The 14019-nt window shown below is 38.7% G+C and overlaps 1 protein-coding gene across 5 annotated transcripts in view; it reads left to right on the top strand.

Moving 5' to 3' along the window:
• The window catches only part of SLX4IP (SLX4 interacting protein), a 69987-nt gene that overhangs the window by 35101 nt on the left and 20867 nt on the right, over positions 1 to 14019 (top strand). For 4 of the 5 annotated variants that reach the window (XM_017834528.1, XM_017834529.1, XM_017834530.1 and 1 more), the window contains exons 8-9: positions 1 to 55; positions 2805 to 2967. In XM_017834528.1, coding sequence (XP_017690017.1) covers positions 1 to 55; positions 2805 to 2967 — 218 coding nt within the window. The remainder of the gene's footprint in view (positions 56 to 2804; positions 2968 to 14019) is intronic. The other variant, XM_017834531.1, reaches the window with a different exon arrangement.

The following is a 14019-nucleotide window of genomic DNA, read 5'->3' as shown; positions in this document are numbered from 1 at the left end:
TTTGCCTCAAGGCTCCAGTAAAGACACCAGCTGGTTTTCAGATCATGAGAAAGAGGTACAACAAGTATCAGTTCTACTTCAAAAGCATGTGGCTGCAGGGAAAAAGTTGGATTGCCTTGAACTGTTCAGAATTTTCCAAGGCTTTGAGAATATTGTTACTTATACCTTACCATCAACGATTGCTGTGGGACCCCTTAGTCAACCATATGTGCTTTTTTGGGCCACTCGTGACCACTTTAAATTTGCTTTTTAATTTTTAAACTCTGTGGGTGTACACATACATGTGTATGCTGTTTGGATTCTTGTGACTTTTCATGAATGTTTATAAATTATCCTGAGTGATAGAAAGCAGATTGTGACAACGTGACAGGTATCGTTTGTTGGCGAAATATCTTTATATTAATTGTTTTTTTCTCATTCTGAGAAGTGTGAACGGGTGTTGCATTTAGAGGGTGCAAGAAAACCCAGTAAGTATGAATGATAAACTATAGCAGAACCATTGCATCACGTGAAAAGAAACTTTTTAAGTGTATCATTTGTGCATCCTGACGAAATGGTGGAAAATCACAATTCTGACTGTAACTTTCATCGGACTCTGTGTGATTTCTGCTCCAGTCTTGTGATGAGTTACTGGCAGGAGTTTTCCCCCATGTCAGCCTGTGTGGGAACTTGAGAAGTTCCCTATTGAAAACGAAGGCAGGACATGTTTGGGATGCCTGTGGACTTTCCCGCAAGTCTCTGTTACGGTAATTTTCAGCAGATACTTTTCCTAATAATGCCATAATTAACCTGTCACTGCAGAGCGTCCCTGGACCTCTCTAAGTTTAAATAAAATTAAAAGAAACAACAAATTAATATCCTGAGGGAGCAGAGTATTTAGCAGCATGTGGGTCATCAGATTTGTGCTTTATTAAGCAGAGAAATAAGAAAATAGGGGGAAATCTTTTAAACTTTTTTTTCTGACTAAATGAACGCTCGTTACGCCTTCTATTTATAACCACTTTTGCTCTCTGAGTTTTAAACGTTTTCAAAATGTATTTTGTAAGGCTGCCAAGACAAAAAGATATGAATTTCAGGAAATTAGATCATGATTGATTTAATAAAGAGGCATGACAGGGCAGCCTTCATCGCGTTTCTGGGACCGCACGTTTCGAGAGAAGCACAAAGGTTGCATATTTTCAGCAACTGAGAAGTGGGAGTCCAATAGCTTTGCATTTGCTTCCTCCAAGTCCCAGGCAGGATCTTTAAGTGGGGCAAAAAGGTCTTAAAGAAGAAATATGCCTTTATATATATATTTTTTTTTTTCAATGAGAGCTTCCACGTGCTCATCACAAGTGGTTTTGTACATATTTGTTGTTTCCAAATTCTGGAAGATACTGCTGGTGGTACAGCCCTCTCTGCCTGCCTGTGCCACAGTTTGCTGTCATGAGTTGGATGTAGAGCCATCGTGGGATTGCTTCTCTCTCTTTCTGCCCCTCAAATTTCCCTGCCCTTTCTGTCATCTCTCTTTCCCCCTGGAACAGCAAAGTCAAATTTCATCTTTGCACTCTTAGGTCTGTGTAGTTCTTTGTGGAGAACCATTTAAATAATGTTTCCATGAGCATAAAAGCTAAAATATGTTCCATGTAAATGAAGGAAGTGCATGATGATGTTTATTGGTGCAGAAGGAACCAAATACACACCATGTTTCTGCTGCTTTCTAGGCCTTTTCATTCTAACCTGAACACAGAGTCCTGTGCAGGAATGTGTAATGGGATCACTTTAATGAGTTAAACAGAAGAATAAGTAAATATAGTATTTTATAATTAGACTCTACAAGCAGAAAGGAAAATGTATTTCTTACTGTAAGGAGAAAATACTGGCTGTGGTTGACCAATATATTGCCCTGCTTTCATTAAGAGCAATGCATTAAAAATTTGTTACTCTGCATACTTTCTACATTAACCAAAAGGAAATTTCAGGCCAAGGTATTTTATTTAGATACTACTAATATAATTTTGTCGTTACCCAAACACAATAAAAAGGTAACATTTTATTTTTGTGTGCCACAAAGTATCATTTCTGTGAGCAAATAGTTATGAACAATGGAAAATGAGAATACTGAGGGGAAAGTCTCAAATATGCGTGTGAGTATCAAACTGAAAACTTATTCTGGTATTCGAGAGATTAATTTTTGTTTTTACTCCAAGTTATTCTTTTTTTATGGTTATTCTGGCTGAAGAGTTTGTTCTCCCTGAGTTGTATGTGGTTTCACTGTGCTTTCTTGAAGAAGGTTTGAGAAATATGAACAGTTATGTTTAGGAGCAGAAAAATCAAAATGAATTAGAGAAATTAAGTTGCTGTGACCTAATTGACTCCAAGTCTTCCTCCCCCCAAATTACACTGAATTGAAGCAAAATATCTGTTGTGGATTGTAAGGATCCTTGCAGAGAAATAGTGTCTTGACAATTCCTGGGAGGATTTTTACTAATATTTTTCTTAAATACCTAATGTTGTGATACATTTTTAACGTGTATTTTTTCCTACATTGGCTTCATATAAAACCAATTTCTGATGAAAAAACTAATAGTACTGTAATATAATGTATTTCATCTGCCAAGTGAGAATTTCATGGTGTACTTCCTCTCTTGTTTTGTAGAGAAATGGTTTCATTCCCTCCTTGTTCCCATTTGTTTCCTAATTTATGTGCTTCTCCCCTCAGTACTGAACTGCAGATGATGTTTTTCCTTTTAATGTGAAAGAGGGTGATTTTGTATCGATGTCTGTAAATTTAGATCTAAGCAGGCCACTGGTTACTCTTCCAGGAGCTCTGCAAGCTGCTGGAAGAAGTTGTTGCTTCAAGAGTCCAACACTACTTGGAAGCACGAAAACAACGTGGTCAGTGGAAATCAGGGGAACACGGATCTTCTGCTCCTTTGTTTCTCACAGGTGAAAGAAATTATTTGACTTGTCATGAAATAAAGGAAGGTAAAGTATAGTGGAAAGCACTGCTCTTTATTTTTTCCAACAGGAAGATTTTAATTTAGAAATAATATCTTTGCTTCTCCCTCTTGTGGCAACATATCCAGTCCTGAAGAGTTGCTGTGATGTGATAAATGACCTTCTGACTTCACCAGTGGAACTGCAGCCCCAATGACCTTGGGAGTGCAGGAGAGAGCAGAATTAAGAACTTTTGCCCAAATGGAACTGATTTTTTTGTGTGTGTGAGGGTGGTGAGACTAATAAGTGCAATTTCAGTACATCCACCTTTCAAACCAAAGATAATGATCGCTGGAGCTTGGGCTCTGTTACATCAGCTTGGGGGCTAAATGACTTGCCAATTTTTGTTTAATATCATTTCATTGCAGTCATAATGGTAGGTTTTACAGTTGATAGGCTTATCTGTTGGTCTTATATCATAAAAGCAATTTATTTTTAAATAGTTCTTTGGAAAAAAATGACTTTTTTTATGTTATAAACTTGTCACAAAAAAAAGGGCTGGCCACGATTTGTCACATTTCCTTAAATATATTGAGATGGATAACTACTGAACTATGGCTTCTGCAGTGAATATTGTTACATACTTACAATATCTGATCACTATACTCATAAATGTTAAATTCAATGTATGTTATATTACCAATTTTAATTCTGAACAAATTCTTTGCTTCTCAAAATGTTTTCCATTATTGAAAAGGTATATTCCTATGGAATTCCAGTTGGTGGTTGCAGCTTTAAATGCTATTGTCAATAATAATGAGTGGTTTTAATGAAGAAAATGTGGGTTGCATACTGTATGGTTGGCTTATTATTGCAAAATTTTAGGCATATATGGGAGCCAGATTGTTATGGCACAACAGGAGGGCCTTTTTCCCACCCCCAGGAACACAAAACTGCATAAGCAAAAGATGCTTCTGATCACTAAAGAATTTCTAAACCCTTTTTCCCTTTCGAGTTGTAACTACATTTTATCCCTTTAAAATATTATTAATGTTTGTCAAACACAGGAACTTTCAGACCTCTGTACTTTTCTGGGTCTTAGTGAACAAATAGAATTTTCTTGGAGTGAAAGCAGAGGGAGGTTACAGAAGGTGGGATCAGAATTTCTAAGACTTGTTGAGGTTTTTCTGTGTTTTCTTTTATCGAGGGATATTTTTTATTCTTTGTTTTTTAAAGTTTCCTGCCTCAGTAAAAAGTAGGTTTTCCAAACCAATGGTTTTATAAGGTAAAACTACCAGCCACAATCATTGTTTTTATATATGCAGACAGATGCAACACTAATTTGTGGGTGTTTGTGAAACTTTAGGGTCTTACATTTTCTTTTATGTCATGAACTTTTCAGTAAAAATACTGGTATGCTGTCCCAGGGTTGTGAACTGATCTTCTGCTTGACTCTTCCCCTTGTTTCCTGAAAATTAAAAACTTAAGGATATGCATTTGAGGAGGTCATCAGTAATATCAGTGACAGTTTTAGATTCAAGATATTTACTTTGGATGAGGCAGAATTACTGTTCCATCAGTTTTCTGCTGTTAATCTCCCCGTCATTAATTAACAATAAAGAACCAAAGGAAGAAAACAGGCTGTGATAACGAACATTCGTGTTCAACTTCATTTCCAAATCCAGCTCTTTCCTCTTCTCTCAGCCTGCTTTGCTCAGGGCTGTAATTTGTAAGAAAGGAGTGCTTTGTTCAGGTCCAAGGATCAAGTTTATTCAAGTTACGCTCAAGTCTGTTCTTCCCTGGGAAGGAAATAACAGAATAGGTGGGTGTTCACTGGGACCTCCCTCTGGGGACTGTTTCAGGTGAGCCCGTTGCCTTCACTCAAACATCCCCAAACCTCTTGTGTTCCTCCTTCCTCTCTGGGACCAGGGGTTCTCTTTGTGGAGGACAGTGAGATGGGTTTGTGTTTTTCACGGAGAGATGAATCCCAGATCCCAGGCCAGCGTTTGCCTGGTGTTTTGTAGCCTCCCGAGAAGTGCGTGTGGCTCACCGGCTGCACCCGCTGAAGGTGCTGCTGGGGAGATGTTTAGGGAGGTTATTAAAACTTCCTGAGCTCTTCAAGCCCAATGTGGTTTCTTTTTGCTCAAAGTCTGTGTTGAGTTTCCCTGCTGTAAAACCCCTGCTATTGTCAGGAGGTTTGTTTCTGGAGGAGGAACCTTAGGATGGCTGTTAACTGGTTATTTACTATTTTGAGTATCCCAGGCCAGCGTTCCACCCCGATTTGAAGTCACATCTTTTCAGGTCAATTTTAACGTGCACACTGCAGGATGTATTCAAAATTTAGTAGAAAGAGAATTATTGGACCTCTATTAATAAGATTTTAGACTACCTTTTATGTCAAGGCGTGATGTATTAGGATTCATTTCAGAACTAGAAGCCAAGCTATCTTACTTCAGTGAGCAGATCTTATCCTTCTAGATCTGTTGAGCAGAGGAGACTTGTTAAACTATTCTGAAGAGAAAATTTTCACCTATCACAATTTATTTTTAACATTAGTGTCTGTAATATTATAATATTACGTTTAATGTTAATGCTATTTAATACCACTTTCCAGTTTTGTGGCACTTAATATAAATATCCATGCAAGTTACTTGTTAATTTAGGTTTCTTTTTCATTGAAGTTACACCCACACTGCAGTGTGTGGTGGGTCTCATACTGTCTCATTAGGAAATCTGTGGGTGTTACACACAGGAGAAGAAAGAAAGAAGGAAAGAATGGAAAAATGAGAGAAAGTAGCCAAGACAAGCAAGTTCTTCCTATTCTTCCTTCTGTCTGAACAATTTCCCCACCCCTCCCAAATGGCCAGTATGAACAGTTTGCCAAAGTAAGCTTTAATTTAGTCTTTGGACATAGATTTTGGTGTAAACTCTCTGTTTCCTGTGTTTAATTAATGTCCAAACATGTTTGACTTCGGTTTATTTTTATTTTTTAAGAGAAACTTAAAAAATGGGGAGGGTTTTCACAGGTTGGATTTTGCCTGGATGGCCAAAATCATGCAAGAAGGGCTTTGGCCAGGTGTGGTTTGTGGTTGCATTATTTCAGATTTCCACACCAAGTGGCTGGTTTTGCTCAGGAGCAATGAGAATGAAGAGGAGACTATAAAGAGGACTGAGTATTAAATACAGGAGAATGGCAGAGGGAGGGCTGTGAAAAATAAGGAAGGAACAAGGTTTACATGGGCACAGAGGAAACAGAAAGGAGAAGTGGAAAGAAAATATGGCTGGTACAAATGGTAAGGTTGGAGATGGAAGGAAGGAAGAAGGGATATTGTAAACTGACCTTCCTCCCCCTCTTGAGGGAGGAAAAAGTTAACTGTGTTTATCATACAAGTAATTTTCAGATCTATTCTCATTCCTTCCCGAGCATCCCTGTTGTTTTTCTTGGCTTGGGGGTGGAACATTTTTGCTCTGATTTCAGATCTTTTTATTGTACAGTCTCTTCTGCAGTGAAAATAATTAGAGAGCTGTCACAGGGCACAAGGAGCTCCCAGCTTGATTTTATCTGCTTTCCCTGGGATTGTGGATATTGTTTTTTTATATTTTTAACTTTCTTTTCTAAGGGAAACGGGGCTTATTGTGACCATGTTTTCTCTGTCCATCTTTTCTCCCAGTTGCTTTTTGCAAAAGTGATTGTACTTTATTAACAGGTAGAAGTCTCAAATGTTAATTTTTCAGACATTAATTTCTGACAAACTTACTAAAATAAAAAACTGAAGGAAGTACAGAGCTATTTTGAGTAGTTCAGCCTTACAAAGATCTGGAGTCAAAGTTCATGTCTTATTTAGTATAAAGAAAAATGCATAAGATGCAGTTTCATAAGAAAATACATTTCTCTTGCTTATGAAAGGATTTTTTTGGCTCCTGCAAGCGCACAAAAAATATACAATAAATCATGGTGGTAAATATTCCAAACTCTTTTGGCCTTGCATTTTAGTTTGAACATTATGATGTTTTTAAGGGAAACACCCTTTTCAGGCTGCCCCAGTTTGCTTTAGGAGTGTTCACTGTTACTGTAGGACATGAGATGTGTAAAATGTTCGTGGGGTTTGTTCCACATTTCAATCCTGTAGCAGCAAAACTGATTTATTCCCACCCTCCCTGCTGTTAACTCTCACTCCTCTGCTGGGAAACAGTGATTTGTTTGGGTTTAACCTGCATCTTTTCACCTGTCTTGCTGAAAGAGCAGCTCTACAACAATTTGATGGGTGCAAGTAGAGGGAAAAGATAAGCCCAGGGCACTGAGGAGGAGTCTCTTAAATGACCTTTGATATTTGCAGTTGCACACTGTAGTATCTGTGTCTCAAAAGAAATACACTGCAGCTTCTCTGCAGTGGACTCACTTAGGATTTGTGGCCAAGTCCTGCAGATCTGTGTGAACTTTAAACTTACATTCATCTGTCTGGGACAACAGAGCCTCATAGCTCTCTGAAGTATGCAGTAACTTATGCAATAGCTTAGGAAAAATGTTTTAATTTTAATTACTTTTTTTCCCCATTTTTTTTTACAGGCAGTTAATGGGGAATAAGGGCATCTTCTTTCACCAAAGCTTTTCTTTCTAGAAGATCAAGGTTATAATCTGACTTCTTATTTTTGTTTTTGTTCTCAAGGTAGAGGATATTTGGCAAGAACGAAAAAATCCCCCCATACTTATGTGCTGTTTGGGTGTTTTCTTTTCTGTGAGGTGTTTTTTCCCCTTGCTTTAGATTGTGATACAATAGAATTGGGAAAAACTCCAAGGAGGACAACAGAGATGATCTCAGATGAGGAAATGCAATAGAGGGAACAGTTAAGTGTGCAGGGACTCTTCAGCCTGGAAAAGTATTTTTATATAGTTAGTGTTGTATTGAAAAGAAGTATACTTCATTGAAAACAACCCAAGAACTGTTTAATTTGTTGTATTCTTGTGAGAAGGAAGAATTTGATGTTGGTTTTGAAAACAGCCTTGACCTGTAACCTTTAATTATTATCTGCCTTAATGCATTGTGTTGCTTTTTCTTGTTTCCATCTTGTTGCCATCTTTTGTCTCTTGCTTCCATGTGATTATTTTCAGTTTATGAAAAGAAAAAAACAGTATGAAAATTACTCCTGAGTATGTGTGTGCAAAAAAACCCTGTGTTTACATGCACAAACAGCTATTATTAACCTATAAAGGTCTTTCTTTATCATCCAAGTAGTTCTGCATAGGAATTTTGCTGTTAGTACTTGAGTTTATGCAAAGACATGTATATTTATGCAAATTTAAAGTTTATCTTTGGGGTTTTCCTTCTATAGTTAGGCAAAAAATCAGCATCCATTAATCATGTGTCTTTACAAAGGGGAATTATGGCTCAGTTTCTCAAAGCTGGCTCGAAGTTAATAGGCAATTAATCTCTATCAGTTAAAAATGAAGTTTAGGGGACTGCTTTGATTCAGGTGCTGCCAGTTAGGCAAGATGAACCCCACCTTTAATTTCTGATTTGATACTCACCTGAGAATATCAAAGTGATTCCCTTCTAGGCCAGGGAACATACCTTTTGAGAGAGCCCTTGGCATCCTTGTCCCAGGTGGGAATTCAGCAATTTTGGAGTGCACATGAAGTGAATTTGAAGATCTGTCCCTAAGCACTTGCTATTCCTATTTGACTGCCTGATTCTTTCCAACATCTGTTCCTCCTGGAGATGCTCTTTCACGTGTGCTCTGTGTAGATTTTAAAGCTTCTGGAGGTACTTGGAAGCAGGAATGCAGAGGATATCACTGTATACAGCCTGTGGAAGGGTTTTAGCACTGGGCACAGCTGGAATAGGAAGCAGATATGTTTGTGAGTAATTTTTGAGTGCTCACTGTTTGTGAGGAAATTTTCTGATCAATAAATTTGGCTTTAATCTATCTTCTCTCATCCTCTGTGAACATGGCAGGTGGGATTTCTGCCAGAAGCATTTTAGAGATTCTGTGGTCTGCACTCAGTGCTCAAACCCCTTGTGTTGGAATGTCTCAAATCCCAGAGAAGAACTGCTGTGATCACTGTGATAGACCTGACTTTCCTCAGCTGCCTGACCTTTCCAAATACGTGTGTGGGATATCTGGAACGCTCTCCTGCCTGGAACATCCACAGATAAACAGTGAGGGCAGTTTAGCATCATACCTGCATTCTGCTGAAGGAAAGCATTTGTGAATAATGTCTGAATCTGGTCAGACCTTTTGTGTTTGGCTATAATTTTAATGCAGTATGAATTCACCTGTAGGGTTTCATTTTTTCAGCTTGGGTACAAAGGCTTGCACATATAACACATAAGTACAGTGGGTTGCATTGTTTAGGTGTGTGCCAGGTCTGTCACAGAATCACAGAATATTCTGAGTTTAGAGGGACCCACAAGGATCATCAAACTCCACATCCTGGCCCTGCACAGGACGATCCCAAAATCACACCATGAACCCGAGAACATTGTCCAAACACTCCTTGAACTCTGGCAGCCTTGGGAAAAGGGAAATATGACTTCTAAAAGAAAAGAAAAACTGTATCTATTTTCCAAAAATTAACTAGGCTTAATAGCTTCTTTTGCCTTTACTTCAACAAGAAAATAGATGGAAAAAAACTAAGGGTTGATTCTTATTTTGAACTTAAATGTCAGGTTCCTTTAAGGAAAAAAAAAAAGTGCTCTTTATTAAATGTTCCTAAAGAGAGCAATATTGTTTTGGTTAAAATGTAAGCCAGAAAGAATAGGGATTTGAAATAAAACCTAAAAGAATTATGATTTCCCTAGAAATGTTTAGAGGAATTTGCTTAATTGCAACCAGAAGTTTGACCTGGAAGTGTAACGTTTTGACCTTGTAGCTGTCTGGCTTCCTAAATGTGTTGTTTTGCTCTCTTTAAACTGTGAGAAAATCTGTNTTTTACACATCTTTAACCCTTGCATTCCATGAAAGTCTCAGTGTAAAAGTCCCCAAACCATCAGCAGCAAAAGAAAACAAAAATCATCATGATACTTTAAGGGAAAAAAAACCCCACTCATTGCAGCTTCATGTTGAACATTGAAGTCCTTTCTATTTTCATTTTAACTGGAAGTAATTGCAGGTGTAATTTTAGTGTTAAATATGAATGGGAATTTCTTTTAAACTTGCCATCTTACACAGTAATACTCTCCTTTGTTCTTTTGTTCTCAACTTTCATTCTCATATGACCAAGGTAGAAATTACAGCTTTTTAAATTGCAAACATTTTTGTGGGTTTATTCATATTTGGAAAATTTTTAGAAGACTTTACAGAAATCTGTCCAGATAGAAATGGAGGGCCAATTCCTGAAAAAATTATGCATATTTTCTCCATGTAAGTAGTTCAGTGAGAGCAGTTCTGGATGTTTGATTCACCACTGAAGGCACCAGGTATGTTGTGGTTATTACACACTGAGAATTTCTATGGACTACAAAGGCACAAGTGGCAGACCACAAACAACACTAAAACAGCAAAGCTTTGCAGGGCCGTGCCTTAATTTATTAAAAAATTAGATAATGACATCAAAAAATTAGTAGTGTAGCAAATAAGAAAAACTTTTACTTGAAAATAGGAGGCAAAGAGTTCAATGTCATTTTGACTGTGTGTTGTGGGCTTAGAAATTGATGTTTTCCATCAACTTCAAACAGATCAGAGGTGTTCTAATGCAGAGCAAATGCCACATATTCAGGGAGAAACATTCTCCCTGGGAAATATTCACTATACAAACCCATGTCTAAATGTCAAAACTTGCTTTAAAGAGGATAGAAAGTGGCAATCCTGTATTTTTTTAATGAATATTTCTCTTATTCTTTTAATTAAGATATTTAGTTTGTTGAGGGGTTTTTTATGTGCACACATGGGTCATAGGGTATGGGCAATGCCTCTCTGTTCTCTTCTGTGGCATGAGACAGGATTGTGTGATTTGGTCTGTTGTATAAAAGACCTTAAATTTGGTATTTTATACTGAGAAAGGGGATGTTCTATGTACTTTTTTTTACCCTTGGCATCTGTTACACTGATGTCAGAAATGCAGGCTGCTGACCTGTGGGGTTCAGGTGGTCCCTTACAACACAGTGTTCTCAGTGAGCCAGAATGAGTGGTTTTTTTCCAAACCATTTTGCAGTCAGTCTCCAGCTCTTTGCACCACAGCCAGAGCTGAGCTGGTGGCGCTGAGCAGATAATCACAGTCACGGTTGTTCTTGGTGATGTCCTCTTTGCATCAGAGCTTGTGAGAGCAGAAAGAGGTAGAGACTTACTTGGAAATAGAGCCTTTCAGCAGCTGACTTAATTGTGGTCTATTTGCCAGCATTAAAAGAGAGAAAATACACAAGGCTCCATTGTGGTGACTTTCCACCTATTTGCTGTGCCCCAGAGTTTCCTTCTATTCTGAGTTGTTACAAATCTAACAAGAGTCTGTTGTGTGAAAAGACAAAACCCCACGAACTCTGGCACAAATTGCTTTATTCAGAAACCAGCAGTGAAAGTGCTGGTTCAAGTCCACACTTGTCTCTAAGAACTGACTCTCTTTTGAAGTGTCCTCTAGATGATAGGGTAGAAGAGGAGTCATGACCGTCCACGTCTTAGCTCCACTGGGCTCTGCTAACAGGAGTCCTCAAAAAAAATTAAAAATAAAAAAAAGACAGACAAGGACACTTGTGGTTACCATATATCAAGATCAGCTTTGAAGAAACCACCTTTTCATGTTCACGCCACATGTTCTGCTGAAGAACCTGCTACTGACTTTTCTTTCCCTCTCATTTTCTCCCACTGTGTCTCTGATGGGGCTTTTTTCACCAGGCCCAGAGGTTTTGTAGCCCTGTGACACAATACATTCCTGACACTTTTAGTGACCCTTGTTAGTGGTAGAAGATGAAAATCATGGCAGCTGTGGGAGCTTTAGGGTTAAAACCTTTTTTCTCTCTTGGGTAAAAGTTTTGCAGAAGTTATTTCTTATTGCCAGGGGAAAAAAAATAGAGTTGGAGACCTGTGAAAGGGCTGATTGACTTTATTTGAAAATCTATCAGCATCATGATGTTGGAACCCACAATTATGTTGTTCTAATGAACCAGTCATGTTTGGTAAATTCTGAGAGGCTCATTTCCACAGTTTAGTTGGGGTTTTGTGCTCTAAGAGACTTTGCTTTGTAGAGATTCCTGACACTTAAAATACAAAGTCCTCCATTTCAAGTATTTCATGGCATCAAAAAAAATTCCTGGAGCTCATAGGTTTCCTCAAGGAAAAATGACAGAGACAGGCTGAAAGGACATACTTTTTGGAAGATGGATGTGCTGTATTCTGCTTTTCCTAGTGCCCTGTGAGTCAAACTTGGGACTGTCACAGTGTCTGTGCCTCGTTCTAGGTAGAATCTGCCTTACTTTTATCACTGTGAGGAATTCAGTGATTGTTCCATTTGGGTACAGCTTTGTCTGGCCAGTTTTTGGGAGATACTTGGCTTGATGTGCAAATGTGCCATCAGGCAGTTTAACTGAGCTGCTCCATCACAGCACAGACACTTGGAAGAGACTTTGGCTTCTCCTGTGCTGCTGACTTGTCAGACAGTGTTTACCACAGGCTTTGTTTTCCCATTCTCTCTGCCTTTGGGCTGGAAACAACAGATGCCTTTCTCAGCCTTTCTCTTGGTTGTTGTGCTCATTCCAGTGGTTAAAGAAGTCCAGGCACGTGGCTTTCTCTGGAATACAGTTTATATGTTCAAAACAGGGAGGATTTCTAAATAGCTTTCAGTTCCTGTGTTAGAGCCCCTCACATGCAATTAATAATGTGGTTATTGAGTCTGAGATCAACAAAAGGGTGAAATCAGATCTTGTCTCCTGTTAGAGAACAGTTGTCTGTGGTAAAGGTGCTCTGACCATCAGATCTGCTGCTCTACATTGGTCTCCCTGGATGCAGTAGCAGGTGGTGCTGGCTCTTACTGCTTGTACGTTAGGAATGGCTATGGACAGACTGGGTTTCCAGGGCTGGATCAGCCTGCCTCTCCCTCCTCAAGTGTCAATGAGGGGAAGATGGTATTTTTCCTCCAGAGCTGGTGTGTTCTCAGGACCTCCATCAGGGGCATTTGTCATCTTGCAGCCAGATGGTCTCAGACGTGCTTTTCTTCTCCATTCTCTCCTCCAGAACAGTGATGACAGCCAGGCTAAGAAATGCCTTATCCTGGATCCAGTTTGGCCAGTATAGTTCTGATTTTGCAGTGAATTCCTCACCTCTCCTGCTAGAGGAGAGCCCTACAACCCTACTCTTGGATTTCACAGAATGGCTCAACCCAGTTTTCCTTTTAATGGCTCATATTCTCAGTGGTTTAGACTGTGTGCTGTGTCCAGCTCCCAAGGCTCTGGTAGCAGAGAGGATTCTGCTGGGCTTATCCCATCCCATCCTCTCCTGATCAGACTCCTTGAAAGGTTTGTTTTCTTGTCAGGGACCTTAGTCCCTGATAGGAACTTAATCTCATCCCCAGGTCCTTGGTGGGATGGATTTCTCCCCTGTATAAAACCTTGAACTGGGTGAAGATGCTTCTTGTTATTAAATATGAAGTGGATCCCAGAAAAGGCTCAGGAAGACTCAACAGCTTTTTATATCTGATGTCTTGCATCTGCTGTCCTGGTCTATACTAGACTTGGCCTTAAAATTTATGTGCCAACGTTTGCTTTTGAATCTCTTCTAAAATAGAAATGGCAACCTCCTCTGGAGCACATGGACATTTTGTTTTGGGGAAGAAAAGCTACAAGATCAACAGTAGGTTTAGAATAAAATGTTTGGGGTTTGTTTTGTTTACAGACGATCAGGACTTTTGATTTTGTGGTGAATAATTCTAAGTGGAGAAATGTGAGTGCTAAAAAGCAGTGTAATAATACGTCTGTGGAGCACTTTGAAGATGAAAAGCTGTATATACTGTAAACATTATTACTAGTATAACCTAATCTGTGTGGAAAAATTAATCTAGCATGAGCTAAGTGTAGATTTTTTTTTTTTAATGTACAATATAGTGTTTCAGAAAGTCTAATACAACCGTGTATTTACTTTCACATGGTAACATAAGAAATTTATCCTTTTATATTT

Source organism: Lepidothrix coronata, unplaced genomic scaffold (assembly GCF_001604755.1).
Source record: "Lepidothrix coronata isolate B3197 unplaced genomic scaffold, Lepidothrix_coronata-1.0 Scaffold234, whole genome shotgun sequence".
Taxonomy (NCBI): domain Eukaryota; kingdom Metazoa; phylum Chordata; class Aves; order Passeriformes; family Pipridae; genus Lepidothrix; species Lepidothrix coronata.
The sequence above is the reverse complement of the archived record's forward strand: the minus strand, read 5'-3'. Positions and strand labels throughout refer to the sequence as shown.